The sequence below is a fragment of the Bactrocera tryoni genome, chromosome 1 (assembly GCF_016617805.1).
Source record: "Bactrocera tryoni isolate S06 chromosome 1, CSIRO_BtryS06_freeze2, whole genome shotgun sequence".
Classification (NCBI taxonomy): domain Eukaryota; kingdom Metazoa; phylum Arthropoda; class Insecta; order Diptera; family Tephritidae; genus Bactrocera; species Bactrocera tryoni.
Genome location: NC_052499.1, coordinates 84,834,252 through 84,855,030, shown reverse-complemented (window position 1 = coordinate 84,855,030; position 20,779 = coordinate 84,834,252). Strand labels below are relative to the sequence as shown.

Sequence of the window (20,779 nt, the reverse complement as noted above, 5' to 3'; positions counted from 1 at the left end):
ACCTCTTTCGATATTTCCCTGGCTTTGATTCATGCAAGTGGCAAGAGTATAAAATGCTTGGTTGCACCCGAACTTTGTCCTTTCTTACTTGTTTAGCTTCTAATTTTTTTCATCTCATGACAACCATGTTTTTTTTAATAAAGCGATAATTGCAAAAACTTTCATGTGTTGGGTATAAACGGCAGAGGCGCAGTTTCTCCATTTGTGATCATAAGCTGAAAAACGTAAATGCTGACGTCATCATTAGTCAAAATGACATGATTAATATTTAAATGTAGATTTGTACTTTCACATACATTATTTCGATGACTGCCTGACAGGAAATTCTGCGCTTATAGGTGTTAGTAGATTTTAGATTTTCATCCTATTACAGTCACCTTTAAAGTCCTATTAAAACAAGCTTTAAAGTATTTTATTCAAATTTGAAAAAACAACCGCCTTCTAGGTGCCGAAAAACGCGAATAAAATGAAGTTATTTGGTACCAAGTCTGAGCTATATGATGGATGACTCATTAAATCGATGTTTTGAGTGATCAAAAATTGAAGATCCGTCTTCGACAGTAGGTTTTCTTAATTTCTTGAAAGACAACTGGCAAACAAATGGCTGCGTTGTTCTAGTGGTAACTTTGAGATATAGTTTGTCCAGTTGTTCCAAAAAACAGGCAGTGCTTTAGTTAAATTAATTTAAATAAGTTCATTGGTCCACTGCTGCTGAGATTATACGTGCCGAAAGTTTTAAAAAATAATCGCCCGAAAATATTCGTATTTTAATTTCATACTTTTGCCGAGATGAATGTTTTAAGTTACTGTAAACAACACAAATAGCGCTCATATGTCAAAAACTTTTAAGTATGACAACAAGAGAAATGTTAACTTTTCAATAAAGTTGTGAGTTGCCAGATGGCAACACCAGGGTTGCGAAAACCCGAAATATGAAAGGCAACTATATTAATGAAAAGCATGACGAGCTGAATCGATTTAGCTCTTGTCTAATTGTTTGTTCGATTGTATATACTCAAACTAGTCCCCCAGTTATTGGGATATTTATCTGAAAGTTTTCATCCTTTCTACCACTATACCGCTATGAGCCACTATAGCGTATTGCTGCCATACATACTAAAAGATCGGTATCAAAAGCTCGTATGGAAAATTTTTCGTTTGTTGAGATATCTTCAAGATATTTGGCATGGATTATTGACTATGGTTATAATGCAATTTCCGGAAAAATCGTTCAATTAGAATAGCGGCCACACAAACTAAACGATTAAAATCAAGTATTGCGGTGCAACTACGGTGAAGCCAAAGTTAACGTTTTTTTCTTTTTTAGTCTTTGGAAAGCCTTTTAAAGATATAAAAGTATAAGCGGAGTATATCAACAATGAGAAAGAAAAATCTGAAGAGTTACAGCTCACAATGATTTTGGATTATAAACGCCCAGTGCTTCGTTTCCAGCCAGTGCTGGCTATGAGTCAGTGTAATATAGCTAAATATGTGTAAACTAAACATTTAGCTATACTTAAATTATAAAGAAGTCAATTGATGTACTTCTCAAAGCCCTAAGACCTGTAGTTTTGAAAGAAAAACGGAACATCATCAATATTTATTTTGTCCCCTTCAAAGTAATTCCCACCAGATGTCAACGATTCATAATCTTTTCGAGTCCTCAAACTTTTTTCATACGCACTTTTTGAAATGGCCTTCAGCTCCTTCAGCTAATTTTATTATATCTCTTCGATCGAAAAAATGACACTTGGCCAAATCTGGTGAATATAGTACTTGATCGATGGTATTCGTTGCGTTTTTGGCTTTTAATTCGGTCTCAGTCGTGGCTCGATGCGATGGTGGATTATCATCAAGTAAAACCAAATCCATGATTCGTTCTTTCACAATCTCGGACGTTTTCGATGGATGTTCTCATGCAAACGTCTCAATGTGATATCGGAAATCGCACGATCACGCATGTCCAAAGAAACCTTTTTACGGCACTCTTTTAAAAAAAATTCAGCTTTATCGGTAAGAGTCGAGCAAGAACGTGTGTCATACCCATCATTCGAACGGACTCACCGGAGATGTCGAGCTCTCTTTTGCCGTATCTCTACGAGGCATATCTTCAACGATCTCTCGACGGTCTTTAAAGGCTTTGTAACACTCGTAGGCTTGTGCTTTTGATAAAACTGCATAATCGTAAGTCTTTTTCAACATTCGCAATGATGAAATTTGGTTAGAAATACAAAATTTTAGACAAATTCTGTGTTCGATATTTTTATCCATTATAAGAATCGCAACGCACTACAGAGGTGTATCAACTTAAGCAGCTGCTGCAAACAAACTGGTTAACAGTTCGTGCTCATATTTGGCGTAGTAATTAAGAGAGTCCTAACAACTTAGAAAAATACAATGTTTTGAAATATCATTTACCCGGAGCATTTAAATTACAATTTCCAAGTACTATTTAAACACAATGTATACTGTCTATTTGGCATAAATTGTTTTCGAATAAATATATGTAAATAATTTAAAAGCGTCATAAAACACTGAATGCCTGCATTCGAAGGAGAAAATTAAACTAATAATAATGCTGCCATAAATAAATACGTATGAGTCTAAGATTTTTATTAATTCATGTTCGTAATAATTTCATCAATGCAAATTTATTGGCTTTTTTATATGGCTCATCTACTGGCCGGACTACTCGCCGCCTTTATACTTTTCTTAGCTTTTTATAAACATCAATAATTATTGTAAATAAATAAAGCACACATGCACATAAACTATATTCAAATATGTACATATGTATGCCATATATTTGTAGTTGTTATACTTTGCACCATTTTGACTCATCAATGAGTTCTTTTTTCATCTTTATGTTTCTTGTTTCTTTTTTGCAGATTTTTGATTTTGTTCCTCTCCACCATCACCACAACCACAACCAATACCACCAAAACCACCAATACCATTACAACCACAAATACCACCAACAAAATAATAACCATCGCTACCACCAACACCATTCACCACGATGGCTACCATAAATTCGGTAAGTAGACATATGAATCATTTTTATCACTCATCCGTGGAAAAGATGCAAAAGCAACAATAACAACAGCAAACAACAACAACAACAGTAGAAACAGAAACATTAAAGAACATGAAAATAATACGTATGTACGCGCATATGTAAGTGTTGGCTCTGAATTAGCCCCATATGCGCGCACATAATTTATAAATGAGCGAGTGTTCGCATGCGTTCACTACCCACACACACATATAGTACATATGCGCACGTATGTACGTACGTATGTGCCGCGTAGGTAGGCGCTCTTACGTATGCGTTGTAGTTGTACTTTGAGTACTTCATTAATTTTTGGCAAGCCATTCATAGCTGTGACGAATCGAATGGCGTCAGTATTGGAGACTTCAAACATACATACGTGTGTTGGGTATATAGTATTTATGGAAAAAATAACCATTTGGAAGAATTGCGCCAAATTTATTTTCAAATCACATCTTGCTTTCGAGAGTAAAGAGAAAAAAATTGCTTAAACCTTCGATGTTCCAGACCCCAATTTGTAGCCGTATTCGCGAAATGTCTTGTTGTTATTGTAGGCATTCAAAATTTAAGTCGTACTTTCATTGAACGGGTGTGAAGCTGAACTCAGACCCCGCTGGTTAAGTAAAGTGAGAGACTTCGTTGAAATTAATATACCGAAAGTTCTGATGTGCGGTAGCTAACCACCGCGGGGTTACAATCCTTTAAACTTTTCTTTGTGTTCGAGACCACTCAATCACTTAAATGGCGTAAACTCTCGAACTCGTTTAAATTTCTGACTGGAAAAGTGATCCAATATTATGTGGTAAGGTTAGGCTTCTTTGCAATGATAAGCGACACTGGAATGTCGCAGTTTTACTCTGGTTGGCAGAGAGTTGCTTCCCCAGAGTCTTTATTCTAACATATAGAGGTTTGTATACGAAAGCCATGCCATACATATATCTCTTGATATACGAAGTACGGAGGTAATAATCTGTCATCCAGTATTGAAAAACCAAGGAATATCGGTCTATACTTGCATAACAAGAATTTCGGTTTTTAATTAAGCTCAGTTCTGTCGATATTTATTAGCTCGCGATTAATTCTTCTTCTTCTTTACTGGCGTAGACACCGTTTACGAGGTCTTCTTCTTCCTCTGCTTCCCCTGGCGGGAACTGCGCCGAAAACTTTCAGAGCATAGTGTTTTCGTCCATTCGGACGACATGACCTAGCCAGCGTAGCCTCTGCCTTTTAATTCGCTGAACTATGCCAATCTCGTCGTACGGTACAAAGTGTGTTCTAAAGTAAATAGGACTTTTTGAATCTAGCGCCCTCTGGTAGCACCATCTATATGTCGACTGATATGAAGTTTATGGCGATGATTGCCCTTCCCGTAGCAGAGTGCACAAGTGGTTTCAACGTTTTCAAAGTCTTCGTAAAGACATAACGACGATCAACATCTGGGCCAATCAAAATCCGTGATCAACGGAAATTCCATCGAAACTGTGCGTGAGTTCATCAAAAATCAGCCGAAATCATCATTGAAATGATGACTGACGACCAAAAATTGCTCAGAAACCAACATTCGAAGGACATTTTGTGACCGATTATTTGACTAAAAATCACATTTTAACCCTTAACCACTCCCCGTATTCACCTGATGTGGCACCATGCGACTTCTTTCTTTTCGGAAAAATGCATTTGTCCATGAAAGGAAAGTGTTATGCAGATGTAGAGGCTATTCAAAGGGCTTGCACCGGCATACTGGTGGCCATACCGGCCAACGAGCTAAAACATTCGTTCGACATGCTTTTGGACCGTTCAAAAAGCTGTATTGAAGCAGAAGGAGACTATTTTGACTAAAATTAATTGATTTTGCCGAAAAAATCATTTGTTCTAGTTTTTTTTTAAGTCCTGTTTACTTTGGAAAACACCTTGTGTATCTCATACGGCTCATCGAATGCGGTATTCGCCGTGGCCAATGCGCAAAGGACCATAAATCTTCCGCAAAACCTTTCTCTCGAAAACTCGTAACTCCGACTCATCAGATGTTATCATCATTCGGGCTTCTGCACCATATAGCAGGACGGGAATAATACGTGACTTATAAATTTTGGTTTTTGTTCGTCGAGAGAGGATTTCTCAATTGGCTACTCAGTCGGAAGTAGCATCTGTTGGCAAGAGTTATTCAGTGTTGGATTTCGAGACTGACATTGTTGTTGGTGTTGATACTGGTTCCAAGATAGACGAAATTATATACAACTTCGAAGTTATGACTATCAACAGTGACGTGGGAGCCTAATCGCGAGTGCGACGACTGTTTGTTTGATGATAGGAGATATTTGTTTTTGCCCACGTTCATTACCAGTTCCATTTGCTTAGCTTCCTAATCCATTCTGGAGTAAGCAGAACTCAGGTCGTCTAATTATTTTCTCCAATAGCAGATTGAAGAAGTCGCACGAAAGGGAATCGCCTCTTCTGAAACCTCCTGGCATTGAACGGCTCAGAGAGGTCCTTCCCGATCTGACGGAGATTTTGGTATTGCTCAACGACAGTTCACATAGCCGTATTAATTTTACGGGAATGCCAAATTCAGACATAAAATAAAATTTTGTACGAAACCTTTTTACTTCAAAATAAAGCTTAGAAATTTGATTTTTATTCACAAGGTAATGACGAAAAGTTTCCATGATTTCTGGAATACGGTTTTGCACCCGTTATCCATTGAAAACATTACCGAAGCAGATTCTCTTAACCTATTACTTTACAAATATTTTTATTGTACTAAAATAGTTCGTATTCAAGTACCGCTGCTCCAAGCAATAAAATGTCACGATAAATACGAACAGTGTAAGACCCGTGACTATTAAAGCCAGTAATGATCGGTGAATGAATTGAAGCCTTAAAAGAAAGATATTTAGATTTTAATCTGAACCATGTCGTTTTTAGTTATTTACTTTCTTAAGCGCTTCTTCGCCTTCAACATAGTTTCATCATCTTCCCGAACTAAGTAACGTTGCAAACCGAATAAAATGTCGTTCAGATATTGTTTCCAACATACACCGGACATGTTGAAATTGAAATTTGACTGCTCCGCAGGCGTGAGAGATTGCCACAAGTTCTTTGTATTCGTAGTATCGTGAGTCCACGCATTTGTTTTGAAATAGCTTAAAACTTGTAGAAACTGTTCTTGCTTTTGATTCAAAAGTACCATTCTAAAAGAGGAATTTTAAATAAAATATTCACAGTGTTTTTGTGCTATCGACATACCGCGTCTTCTCGCCACGCAAACGCAGTAGCATATCCTGCATGTAGCCGGGTATGGTGTGTAAGAGGAATGCCAAAATGGTCTCGAGTCTCTGCGTTTGGACTTTTAAAATGAAGGGGTACCATATAGTGTTTGAGAAGGGATACTTTCTCGCATAAAATGCACCGGCATCAGCCACAGTTCCCCAAAGAATTGTATTTCTTTCATCTGGCACAAAATTGTAGATCACGGGTTCACTAAGAAAAATAAATAGAAGAGAAATATGTTCTTTAATTAGTGAAAATACAAATTGCTCTTCACTCAGCTCCCACAACGGACGACTTAAAGCTGAAATTGTGTTCCAATTAAACTTCTCTAAAAATCCTAACCTTTTTTCTTTTTCGATCTTTTCTTGTTGCGCAGTTTTATAGCCACAGGCCAAAATTGTGTTCGCACAAAAGTCCACAGGCACCAACAAACTTGGGTTGTTGCTGTGTATATACACGACACGCAACATTCCCTGAGCAATAGCATATAAAGCACCCGTTGCGCCAGCGTAATTGTCCACCCAACCGGGTGTGGGCTCTGCATATGTGGAGGTAACTATAAAATAAATAAAAGCAACAACAGTAATTACTAATTGCACAACGCTTCTTTTGAGGTTATAATTACTGATGGCCGGACGGAAAATACAAATCGGCAGTGTGCCGGCTTCACTCAAAATCAGCTCTTCGGCCAGCGCCTTCGTGAAGGTATAAGTGTTTGGGAAGCTACCCAATAAATCCTTAGCCAAATTGTTAGTTAGCTCCGGTCCTAAGTATTCAGCCATTTTGAGTGCTTTATTAGCGGTGATACCAATGATTTCCGGATAGAATTTTTCCTCTATATGTGGCAAAATGCAGTTGGAGAAGGCGGTTGAGATGTGTACGAAAGACTGAAATGGGTGCAAGTTATTATGACTTCAGTTTTGTACGGCATTTATTTAGTTTCCAACTGACCTTTAGTTGCGACATTTCCTTCGCTAAAGCCAATACGCTTTTGATGGCGCCGACATTCAGGATGAGTGCGTTATAGAGTGGTTCATTGAAACGTATAGTGGCTGCGCTATGGATAACGATGTCAACATTTGTCGTTAGTACTTCGCGGTCCTCAGGTGAGATACCCAAATTCGGTTGGGCGCAATCGCCGTTAATCGGTGTAATTAGTGTGTGCAGCTGCGGTTTTACCTCTCTGACTTTGTCAAAAAGCTGTTGAGTAAAGGAGTAACTATAATAATTTGCTATGTTTCAATCTTTAAAAGGACTTGTTCATACCGGTCCGGAAAGAATTTTCTTGATGCGCTCCTCACTTGTGGTGCCATGCTTGGCGCGGATCAGCATATATATGCATTTAATCTCTGTTTTGCGAAGCAAGTTCTCGATGATTACTGCAAGAGATATGAAAAAAAGTGTTTATAGAATTATTGGTCCTCATAGGAATAATTGCGCTGTAGAAATTCTACTAGCAGAAAGACGAGTTATCCTTGATGTATAATTCAAATTGTTTTGTTTGAACTGAACGGAAATGAAATCAAAGTCGGTAAATATACTTGGCGTTAAAATCTTGCTATTAGGGAATCTAAATTTAGGACTTCGTCAGATGACTTTGATATCGTTCGTTTCTAATTGAAACCTGTTTTAACTTCGCCGCTGAATTTAGAATTCTAGATTACTCAATCTCACCACTGCTTCATGCTGTAACTGAAACAATTTATAAATCGTCTTGCAACCAAGAGAAGTAGGTGAGATTTATAGTTGCAGTTTATCAACAGAAAATTTATTGACACAGATTCAGAGCTAGTCACTCCGACAACTTCCATTTGTATTAATATTAATAAGCCAATTGATCCAAAGTCATATATTTTACCTCGTCCCAGGAAACCGCTTCCGCCGGTAATGAATACGCGTTTGTTTTCATAGAAACTTTGCATCTTTGTTTTAACTCGTCACAGAATGACTTCAAAATCTTAATTTATGTACAGTTACACATGTAATGCTTAAGGCAGTAACACCTGTTGCTTCAACGCCTCAGTACTGTGTGACAGTTGAGAAGAGCGCTGCAGTTTTATACTACAAAAACCAAACTGTGGAGAATAGCAGGCTTTATTTCCACAATTGGAAGTTCACTGGGTCACCATTAATCGCTCATTAATTGTGTACGTGTGCTCTCGTATGTGCTTTTAATTGGTAGATAATATGTTCGGAGCTATTTGAATTAACTTAGCGTTAATGGTGTCTAAAGCAGTCAGAAGCATCTCTATAAAACTAGTAATACCGGGCAGCTCTCAAACGCTTTGACTAAAGTAATAAATATTAGAACTTTATTGTTTTTGTTTTGAAGAACTTGATACCCCCTTGGGTGTGAAATATGAATTAATGTCATGCTGAAACTACTTTACAAAGAGGAGTGCTTGATAAATCGTTGTAATTTTGGTAGAAATTTTAGTTTTTTGTTAAAAAATGTGTTGGTTTCTCTACTAGAGGAGCAAGTCATTTGTTTCTAATTACTTTCATTCAGCGTTTGAAATTTGAAGTCGTAATGTTCAATTTTTAGAGTTTACCCGGATCGTCCGACCGCCACTGTACTTAACCACCTTTAACGCCAGTTTACAGTTCCATGGAGTGAGCGTTCAGCATTGACGACAATGCTAAAGATCATTATGCACTGGTTGACACATTTTTACACTCTTGCAACATGTTGCTACAGAGTATAATAGTTTTGTTCGCCTAAGGGTTGCTTGTACCATCTAAAACTAATCGCGTATGATGAGACGAGTTGAATCCTGGATGTCAGTCTGTCCGTTCGTCTGTCTGTGTAAGCTTCATCTTGAGTTAGAAATGCAAATGCAGGACGAGTTCGGAGTTGGGGAAATCGGACCACTACCGCGTCCACAAAATTCATATGAAAAACACATATGTATAACGGTAATTTTAACAGGGGTTCGCAGTAGCAAGGATCACCTGTGGGCTATCGCTCAAATAGGTTTAAATTATATATCTCCCAAACCATTCAAGCTAAAAAACAAAATTCGCACAGGACAAATCACTTAAGTACTGGAACTCTAAAAATCGGATCATAACCCCGCCCACTCCCCATATAACGGTATTGGTAACTAAATGCGTGGAATATCATTAACTAAATTCGCCAGAGACATTCAATTTTACCACCGAAGGTATGAGAAGGCATTCCACGACCCGGTGTCAAAATTTAACGATGGGTGTGGCAGCGCCCACATTTAGGTAAAACTACATATCTCGGTACATGCTCGATCGAGCCTTTGAAGTATGCTCTCTTTTGAGCAATAATTGTCCAAATAGAACCAAAAAGTTTCAAGTCCCTTGGTACCGAATATGTGGGCCCCAGTGTCTAAGTTGAGTTTTTACCGGAAATATTTTATATTTATAATAGTATGTATGTATGCTATAAATAGGTTGAACGGGTCCATTACTACCCATATACCTAATATAAATTTTTTGAATTTCCGGGTGACTTTATAGAGGTATGCTTATATCGTATCGGCCAAAAGGTGAGTTCTCTCAATGAAAACGAGAGAACGCGTTACTCATAATCTTTGTGTCTAAAATAAATAAAATTGGGTAAAAAGTTTGCCTGGTTTCCCTAAAACTAATCTGTAATACCTTCAAATTTCAGTAATATAAAATGTTCGGTGATACCCGAACTTAGCACTTCCCTACTAGCATGGACAAGTATTTCTCGAGAATATAGACATGCTATTAAATTTATGGAATAAATATCTAAAATATGTCCAACACTGTAATAGTTAATTTACACTCAATTAAATTAACAAATTGCAATATTTAGCTTGAACTTATTCGGGTTTGTTTGTGAGTTCATTGTAGCTTGAACAAAGTTCGTGAAGCACTTCGTCGTAGTTCTTCCAATAAGAAATCTTATAGCTGGCATTTTATGTGCTTTTTCGTTATTATAAACAATTGCATGTGATCATAAAGCATATTGTCTAGACAAATTTTGAATGAAACACTCAGATTTAGTTAGTTAGCTATAACTACTTCTAAAAGCAAAATAGTAAAGTGTTCGTTTTGAAACTTTGCAATCAACTATGTTGTTTTTTCTTTCTTACCAGGTACTTTTTTTGTGGTTATCTCAATTCTAGTTGGAGGGAAGTTCAGATAAGTGTAATCAAAGTGCCCACGTAATGAGACGTTTAGACGTCGTCGAGTCTTAGAAGTGGTGTGGTAAGCAGGAACTTCGCAACTATTACTCTGATATCCATAATATATGGTTGTTGAACGTCCCTGAAACGCAGTTCAAAAAGAATACAGGAATGTATTAATTACGATGGCGTTGATTGCTTATTGACATGCACTTATTGATGCTCCTGCAAGGCGGTTTCCCAACAGAATCTGTTTGGCTAAGACTTCGCAATGACCTTAACAGATCATTTACTTTACAAACTCTCGACGATCAGATCGGCGTAATTCAAGTGCGACCTTATTTCCAGCAAACATAGGCCATTTAGTTTTTTTGCGGCTGTGTACTGAGGTCGTAATCGCAGCCGTGTATGATGAAAGGGTTACAGACAGAGTACATACTTTCAAATGTACTTAATATTTGGATTTTTATGACATCAGCAAAGATATTCAGTTCCGAGCTGTAAACTTTCGACTAGTTGAAGAATAGAATCATCATGTAGACAAATATAAGGCAGTCTATCTCTTACTGCCTCGGTCTAGATTCTTGTATACAAATAACTCTGAAATGGGAAGATGACATTATTCTGCTTCATTAGTTTTTAATTTATAATTTTCCTTGGTCTTGCTATTTCTTACTAACAGCTAGCAAATTTATTTGAAATTTTGATAGCTAGAAAGAGCCTAAGCGTATTTCTATGAGGTTATGGAAAGCTGTTGTGAAAGAACGCGGTTGAGAGTCTTCTTGGTGGATGGCTTTTACACGCTTTCCGTTTTCACATGTTTGACGTTGGACAGATCGTGGTTGATTCATTATGAAACCATTCTCCTCAAACTTTTCCACACATTTTATAAAGAATTGAATTAAAGAGACTCCACTTCTATGCCCTAACTGACGAATGAGTATGCTGTGAGCTCATTTTTTTTCGTCCATTCGGTAACTTGAGGGTATTGGGTGTATTCACATATTCCTATGCACCTCATGTGCAGAGTTAAATAATTATTCATTTCTTTTCTGCCAAACATCTTCTCGTCGGTGTCATAATCATCACCGTTCACCGATCCCATTCATTGCCGCTTTCACCGTGCCTGTCATCGTCGCCGTTGTTTAGCTACGTGACATTGACATTTGATTGACATATGAATCATGGTGAAATGGTGAAAAAGGCACGCAAACTAGCACAGACGCTCACACACACACACACACATGTTTACATATCTATTTCATATTCATTAAAAAGAAACACTAGGGAAATAATGTGCGTGTTTTTTATAATATTCAACTATGAAAATGCTAGAAAAAAAATCGAAGAAAAAAATAAACCGCCTACACATTCTGCGCGATGGATAAAAGTTTTATAAATATATTGAAATGGAAAGTATGTGCGCGTGCATGTATGTGTGTACATGTGTTTGGCATTTGAAATGAAAGGAAATTTTTATGTTATTTTTCACACATTTGCACGCTACGTTTGATAGTTTCCCTGCCGTTATTAGCCGAGACTCTTTTATTCCTCAAGCGGGCGTATTGATGCCGCCTTGTTGTCTGTTAGATTTTATTACTTTTTACATATGTATGATAAGTATGTGCGTATACGCTCGGTATGCCTTTATTATTATAAAGTATCTATATACATATGTACATACATACATATGTTCATTTGCTCAAGAAACTTAGCTAGCTGTGGAAAAGTTGGAAGTTTTGCTTGAGTTTGGGAAAGCAAAGCATATTTTATGACTTCAGTGTAACTTTTCGGTTGTAAATACACCCAAATCAGTTTTAGGACACTTTACAGTAGAGTTGTTAATCCCTAGTTGAAGACCACTTTCCTTGTAGGCCAACTTTCAGTTGGTGCGTAATAGTTTTCTACAGCAGTGAAAATCTTGTTCAATATATTTTGTCGATTATAACGATCGGTCAATTTATTACTTGAAAATGGTCGGTTGGCAACATTTTTTTCTATCTAATCTGCATTCCTCTAATATCGCAGAACATGAAAAAGTAGTTAGAGAACAGATTCAAAGAAAACCGTGGTTGCGGAAGCCATTCGAGGTCCAATTCACATACATTTCTTCGAAGTAGAATCCGTGGACCGTATTCCCAGAGTTACTTTTCGCATCGTCTCCCGAATCTTTAATGGTATGGAAACTTCAAAAAGATGATTGAGTTAAATAAACTAAAATTACTTGGGAATAAAAAGAAGTTCCCAGATCCGGCAATAAAAAAATCGAAACCTACTCTTAATAGGTTATAGTTCTAATATTTTCGAAAAGTATTTTAAGAATATATATCGTTACTAAATACTTGTATAAAGCGCCACATATGTATGCAGGGTACAAAATTGTCCAAGCAACGGTATATTTATGCGCCGCTGTCCTCATAGGCATCCATAAGTACTACACATTCACATACGAATAAGTTAACTTGTAGGAAATTGAGCTGGCTTGAAATTAATTAAATAGGAGGCGCCTCTGGTTCTTAAACTATGACAACAAAATGCTTCATGTTCCTTGAAACACCGTCTCTTTGAACATTGGAAGTAGCGTAGACCGTCAAGCTGCTGACACAAACAGTAGCATCACTTGGACCACTTCGAATTTGTTTGGTAACAGTTTTTCGATAGGCACGAAATCTGTTTTCTGGGCTCCACTCATTCCGACCGTTCAATTATGCATAAGTCCGTTAGGGTATGCAATATTTGGAAAAAATACGCTTGACCCTTATTCTTCCGTTTTTTCCACAGTTTGGTTTAGACTTTGCGCAATTGTTTCTTATAAATATTTTTTTACTTCAACTATAAAATTAATGTTTGTCCTTCAAAATTAAAAGCATTTTTCTTAGATATTTTCCAATCTCCTCATTTAGGTATTTATAGCTGCGTGTGGTTTAGTGGTTGATTTATAAGTGACGGCACAATATCGCACGCTTCAACAGCGTCGCTATGTTAACTATTTCGAAATGTTCTCAAGGTATTATGTTTCCATAGAAGAAAGAGCTTCCATGCATACCGAGAAGCTTAGCATTGTCTTAAATCAATTTAAAGTTCTCCGCAATTTTTTATACCTCTTTACTTCTCAACTCGCACACACACCCTCGTATGTACGCAAATACGCGTGTGTGATTTATTTATTTCTTTTTAAACCAATTCTAATTTAATTTTCACTTCTGTCAGCGAAATTTCTAGCGGCTTTTGGCATTTTTTGTGGGCTCTTCATTTTTCGATGCTGAATTTGTTGGTTTTCTTTTTGCTTGCAGTTCTGTTGCAAGTGCTTGCTTTGGCCCGCAATGATGTATTTGCAATGCATTCGACTTTGGTTTTGGGAAATTCCTCGAATTCTCCGCGTATTTGGTTGGCACTGCAGCTTTCATGATTTTATGTGGCGCGAGTTCGGCAAAACGCTGCGGTTGGTATGGCGGCTGTAACGCCCAATGGACCGTTCGGCCCCCAATAAAGGGAGTGCGAGACAGACATTGGCTAAATCATGTTCTTCTAATGATTTTATGTGCTTGTTTACATTTCAAAAAAAAAAAAAATCAGCAGACAGACAAACATATTTATAAGCATTTAAGAAATAATGCGAAATTATCAAATTCAAAAAGCAATAAAATTGAACGAAAACTATTAAATTATTTGAATCGAAGAGCTTTGAATCTGTACAAGTATGTTTGTGGCTCAATAAAATTATGTATAGTTTTTTCCAAAAAGTTATAATCGCTTTGCGGTTAGAACAGCTGTATGCAATGTCTGAACCTAATGATTCCCCAATGTAATCAGATTTTTTGAAGAAAAATACTGGAACAATTGGCTTTGCTTTGCAGATTCGATTGAAAATTAAGTTTTTTTTCATATTAAGTCAAAGACTGGTGGCAAAATAAATATTTTAAAATAAAGAAAAATAAAAAATCAGTGCATTTAGGACATATAAAGTTAAATTTACACGAAATTTCCTAAAAAAAATTGTTTGTACAAAATAGAACGCAAACCCTGGACTATTTGAATTTTTCACATACATTTTCGGGTTAAAAGGGTTGTGAAAAGGTGTTAAGGAATATAAATTTAAATGGGTAAATTTTCGTAATCCGGTGGGTTTCATTCTGCTACAATTTCTTTTTGTTTCAAAAATTATATACCCTAGTCTATTAAAGATTTAAGACCCTTCAAAGAAAGCCTCTATTTCTGTTATATTTTTTAGTTGAGAAACATAATCGAACTCATATGTTAAGGTACATAAAGTTAAATGGGTGAATTTCTTGAAAACTCGTAACGCCAACTCATCAGATGTGTCATCAGCCATGCCTCTGTACCAGGGCAACTTCGAAGTTATGACTGTCAAGAGTGACGTAAGAGCCGAGTCCTGAGTCGACTGTTTGTTTGATGACTAGTAATACTTCGTCTTGTTCTCGTTCACTACCAGACCCTTACGCCTCGCTTCCTTATCCAGTCCGGAGATACCAGAAATAATCGGTAATTGCTAATCGAACTTCTTTATGGTCGGGCATGGAACGTCTGCTCCATAGTCATCAATTGGGAAATCGACTTCACCATTTCCAGGTGTTATGCTTTCACTGCCATTCAGCAGGCTGGAGAAATGTTCCCCCCATAATTTCAGTATGCTTTGGGCATACTATCTGATCAAAGCATGACAACCCAGAATCAAAAGCTACATACTCTTGTTCCAAACTTCGAATGGAATCAGCTTCAGTGGTTTAAGCGAATTTTGGTTTTCCAGATTCGGACAATTCTTGAAACGTCAATTGCTAAACTATTGGACAGTTTTGAATTCACATTCATAAACCCACGTTCCGTTATTAAAAAGGGTCTTTAGATATGTTGTCAAGCATCTCTTTTGCGAACTCGACTCGACGTCGTTTTTGCAAAAGATTCAGCGTCATCGCGAGACTATCATTTATGATCCATAAGAGATGTTGAGCTCCATATGCTATGTCTCTGATGTCAACGTGACAATTCTTAAGCGCTCTTCTTCAAATTTTTTCGATTTTATCGTCAAGCTGGATGGGAGATTCGTATGAGGCTAGCTTTCGTTGACTTCGCTGAATATTTTGCGAGCCACGAAGTTCTTTGTGATAAAGTAAAGTTCTTCGCGTTAAAGTAGGCTCCCCAAAACACTTGTGAAACTTTCAACGAGTCTTTATCTTTACGCGACGTAAACAAACAGCTGTCAAACACACTCTAATTGACATAAGGAGATTAAACTTCACACGAATATAGAAAATGTTGTTGTACCAGTTTGCATGTAGTTTATATTCACGAGTCCGGGTCAAAGTTGAGCAAATGGTATATGCGCATTTTTATTAATATATTTTTTAAATAATTGTTAGTGACAGGTGAGATTCATCAAATATTTTCAAAAGCTAACCGATTCATATTTGCTGATGCACAGCTGATTTTTCAATTCTTTATTATAAGCGAAGCTATCAAAAAATAAAGAAAATAAATAAATGAGATGTCATTGCCGTTAGAGGGTACTTAAATTAACATCAAAATCTCGAAAATATACTATTCATTTATTAGCTGTTCGCAATTCGTTTGCATTTTGCTATTTTGTTGTTGTCTTCGCAGCCTCCTCACATTCGCCTGCCATTTTGCTGTAGGACAAATGCGCACTTTGCTCCCACAAAATTATATTTCTTACTTCCGTCATTACTATGGCCCAAAAACGTTAAATATTGTCCACAGCCAAGTTGTAGTGCCCATGGCGCGACAACGCAGGCTTTCGTTGGACCTCAAGAGTGAATGCATTCACATTTAATTAATTAGCCTTTAGTCAGCGCATTAGCAGTTGGCAGTCGCTGTGAAAATGGGCGACGGCCGATCGTGCGCCGGTCGTAGGACATGTGAAAGGCCTTGCCGACGCAAAGGCAGCCAGTGGGGGGAGGGCTAATAGCCCGCACATAATATTAAATTATTCATTTTAAGTGACTAGCGCAGGCGGCGACGAAATTCTGCAAGTAAAATAGAATAATTATATTCACTTTACTTGTTTCTTAGTGCGAATTTCTCGAAATTCATACATTTTAATTTAATGTTTCGAAATGTTATTTTTGAATTCAATACTTATGCTGCATGCATTTTCTTCTTTGTGTGTTCGGCCATTGTAGGTACAGAAGAGTATTCATTTGCCATTAACGAGCTTGTCGTCGCCGCGTGTTTTGATGTGCAGCGCCTCTGTCGGCACCGAGGGTTCCGTTACGCTACAATTGAGAGACTCGTCCGATTCCAATCAGTCGCCAGCTCAGACGTCTTTGGAAAATGCCTTGACCATCGGCTATCCCGACCCGGAGATGTTGGCCGACGTGTTCGGTTCACTGCAGACATCCTGTAAGTATGCTACAAAATGTTGAACTCCATCCCCTCGCGCCGTGTTTAACATTTCATGATTTCGTCGTCAACAATTTGCAGCATTCAAGAATCACAGCAGTGCGCTGGTGTCAACATCGCCAACAACAATAACAAATCATAATACTAATCCGATTAGCAGTAATAGCAGCAGCTGTAACAACAACAAAACCACAAAATCCCCGACCAACGCCACGAGCAGTGCGCCGAGCAGCAGCAGCACCTCCACCACCACCTCCGCACCGGCCAACAAAGTCACAATCAGTCGTCGCAATCAAAGCAGCGTGGCAGCAGCAACAACAACAAGCGCCGCTACATCTGCCAATACAGCAACAACAACGGCGCACACGACAACCAAGTCATCCGTGCAAACAGTGTCCACAGCCACGAATACCACCAACAAGACGACCAGCAGCTACGTCAAGAATTGCCTGATACGCAGCAGCAGTTGCAGCAACACCAACAACGTCACCTCGCTGGCACAGATAATGAGCAACAGCAGCACGAGCAGCTCATCGTCGCTACTGAATCATAGCAACACGAACAGCAACAGCAACTGCAGCAGCAACAGTAATTTCAGCTCGTCGAGCAGCAGCAACGACAGCATAGTCAGTGTCAACAGCAACAACAGTGGTGGCGGCGTGCTGAAGAGCGGCGGCAGCAGCAGCAAAGGTGCCACGGCGGCCGGTGCGACGGGCGCGACGCTCAAGAAGAATCGCACCAAATTATCTTCTCCAACGCGTCATGGACCACAGCAGTGCCAGGTAAGTTGAAGTGGTTGATTGCGGGACAGAGTGGTGGGGGTAGATGGATGGTGCCAAGTTCAAATGTATTATGTCGATACGGCTTGTCACAATGCGTGTTTGATTCATTTGTCTCGATAGAGTTTGCTCTAAATTGGGGGGAGGCGAGTGCCACAAGTTCGTTGAGTAGCAATTTGGTGTGTATTGTTGCGACGAGTTAGTAATTTCGAATTGATTGCAACAACAAATTTTTTTGTTGGAATGTGATGAAGCAGCGATATTGTATGTGAGCGCCACGTACATTTAGAGGCACGCAACAAAAAAAACCTTTAATTTATTTTATGGCATAATAGTAAAAAATGTGGGATTAAACTGCTCCTGCGGTTAAATAAAGGAGAATAAAGCAACCGCTGTTGGTTTTTTAAATGAGATGCTGCTCAGTGTTGTGTGACATGCCCGACAGTTGGTGGTACGTAATCAGAGCGAATACGGATTACGGATACCAACTCGACAACAGTTCTCCAAATTACTTCAAAACGTTTTCTGCCGCTACAACAATTATATCCTATGGAATCTTAGTAGGGCTAAGGCATAATTTATGTACTCGTTGCTTCCAGGACTCACTTTGGGTGTGATTGAAGCAGTCTGAATTGGCATGATTATAACCTTCTCCACTACCAGAATGCTGTTATGAGAGATTTACTCTCTTTTGCCATGCAACTGGAGCTATTATCTTCTCTACGGAGGGTGTTTAGACTACCAAAACGTTAGCCACTGTGAATGAGTAGATGTAGAATCTCTTTAAGCGCATTTAAATTACATTCGAGAAGACATATGACAGAGGAGATTTGAGGTGTTATTTTTTATATAAAGGGTGATCCAAAGAGAGGTAGTTTTTTCAATAGCCTTCATGTTTTTTTGGTTCAGTATTGTTTGCCATATCATCATGTAAAGGCTTACGCCTGAACCACGTTTACATATCGTTCAACCTTTAAATGAAAATTCACGTTCTGTAAAGAATGTGTTTCGGGCGCTTTACCCAACTTATGGTCAACATAATCGGCCTACTGAGTGCACTATTCGCACCACCATCACCCATCTTGAGACCATATTTTCATTCATTTTTGGATAATATTCAACTGAATAGACCACGTCAGCACGCAGTGAAGGAAATATAGCAGCCGTAACTGAGAGTGTACACGAAGACCGTGAAGAGTTGATTCGGCGCCGTTCGCATCAACTCGGACTGTCGTATGGAATGACTTAGTGCATTTTACCTCGAAGTCTTAAATTGAAAGCTTAAAAAAATACAACTTTTGCATGAACTGAAGACGCTCGACCTTCCCATGCAACATCGCTTCACTCTGTGGGCTCTTGAAAAGTTCCAAGAAGAACCGACGTTTTCGAGCCAAACTTTTTGCAGCGATTGGGCCCATTTCTGGCTCAATGGGTATGTAAACAAGCAAAATTGCCGCATTTGGGGCGAAGAGCAACCTGAAGAGACTCAAGAGCTGCCATTTAATGCAGAGCAGCCGGTGGAATCATCGGTCCATATTTCTTAAAAATTGAGAACGTATTCGTCAATGGCGACCTTTATGACGCCATGATAACCGACTATTTGTTACTTGAAATTGAAGCTCGTGATATTGGCGACATTTGCTTTCAAAAAGACGGCGCCACTTTCCACACATCGCATTAATCATTGCATTTATTGTTAGAACACTTCGGTGACCAGATAATTTTATGTTTTAGACCGGTTGATTGGCCACCAAGATCGCGTGATACACACCGCTAGACTTTTACCTGTGAGACTAGCCCGCTTCGGTTCAGGCCTTGGAGCAAAAATACTGGACTGTAATTTTTGCAAATTTTGGAGTTCTTGCTTCAAGTTTACGAGAAAAGTTGACTCATTACAGTAAGATTGCTATTGAAAAATAAGCTAAAATTTTAAAGTTGTATTTTATTTGAAATGCGTCCATGAGTTTATTTGTTCAATAAGTATAGGCGTCGCAAGTAAATCATTGCATTTTTGAGTTCGCTCGTTTTTGCAATAATAAGTATGTAGTAAACTTATCGCGCATCGCCGAATATTCACTTTTCACATTTCGCGCGGAGATTCACGGCTCATTTAGTAATTTTACTACTGAACATACGTGCATTAGTAAATTATATAGACAAATAAACATTTTACCAGAATTTTCCATCGCATCCACACACATTTATGGTGCAGATGTAGGTATACATGGCTAGCGCATACGGAAAGACAAAAGTCGCGAGCGCCCAAGCGGAAAAGGTGCACTCTTACATGCTGACTCTGGATACCCGCGCGGAAATTCGCTGCGATATTTTCCAAATTATTTTTTATTTGCTTTTCTATTTTCTTTTTGGAAATTTATTTACGCATTCATTGAGCTTTAAACTTGACGCATGAAGTGAATTAAGGATAAAGTACTATACAATTCGGTCACTGACTTTTTGAATAAACCCCACTTTGAAGCAATGTCAAGTTGCACAGCATAAAGGTTCACTATTGTTTACTAATTTCCGTCCTAAACTGTGTGACTCAAAACAAACTTAAATTATAATAAAATAAAAAAATATAAACATAAAGGTCAGTTCAGGGCATGAATTACTGTCTAAATTCAAACTTTATGATTTTCGTCTAAAGGTTATTCAATTCGCCGTGTGCATATGGAAATTTTTAAAATGACTAATTCGTTACTTTAATTTTATTTAATTTTGTTTTTGTTTTTGTTTATTATTTTTTTGATTGTTTTGGTATTTTACGTTATACATTGTAGCCATTGTTTTCGAGAGGAACTACTACGTACTGACTGGCTTGCTGCTCAAACTTATGACTATTTAGATAGACACTTTCATAAATATAAACGAAATCTACTTAAGTGCCTGTCCATTAGTCGAGAGTCGTTAAATTTATTTTGTTACTTGTCAATTAAAATATTTATTTAGAATAAATTTTATGCTCACATGTGGGTATGTAAGTATGTATGTGGATTTCACTTTAGGGAAGCACCACTTTGCTGACCTTTGAGTTATGGGCCAAAGTTCTAATGCTTAAGCTTGTTTATTTAAAGCCTTGATGGAAGAGAATTCTACTGCTAAAAATAGCTATTTTATTAACAAATCTTTAGCATTTTGTAATAATTAGGGGTCTACTTAAACACGGAATA

At 37.9% G+C, this 20,779-nt stretch overlaps 2 protein-coding genes across 4 annotated transcripts in view; one reads left to right on the top strand and one right to left on the bottom strand.

Annotated features, from left to right (window-relative positions):
• Positions 1–2,975: 2,975 nt before the first annotated feature.
• The window catches only part of LOC120782494 (putative GPI-anchored protein pfl2), a 32,239-nt gene continuing 14,435 nt past the window's right edge, over positions 2,976–20,779 (top strand). For all 3 annotated transcript variants that reach the window (XM_040114795.1, XM_040114798.1, XM_040114797.1), the window contains exons 1-3: positions 2,976–3,037; positions 16,608–16,827; positions 16,909–17,609. In XM_040114795.1, the coding sequence (XP_039970729.1) occupies positions 3,020–3,037; positions 16,608–16,827; positions 16,909–17,609 (939 nt within the window). In that variant the 5' untranslated portion in view covers positions 2,976–3,019. The remainder of the gene's footprint in view (positions 3,038–16,607; positions 16,828–16,908; positions 17,610–20,779) is intronic.
• On the bottom strand, positions 5,700–8,311 carry LOC120782495 (fatty acyl-CoA reductase wat-like). The gene is made up of 8 exons (XM_040114799.1): positions 8,181–8,311; positions 7,589–7,701; positions 7,274–7,522; positions 6,948–7,209; positions 6,665–6,878; positions 6,299–6,532; positions 5,986–6,243; positions 5,700–5,929 (listed from the first exon to the last, which is right to left on the bottom strand). Exons 1-8 carry the CDS (start codon positions 8,242–8,244, stop codon positions 5,788–5,790), a joined length of 1,536 nt encoding a protein of 511 aa, XP_039970733.1. The 5' UTR covers positions 8,245–8,311; the 3' UTR covers positions 5,700–5,787.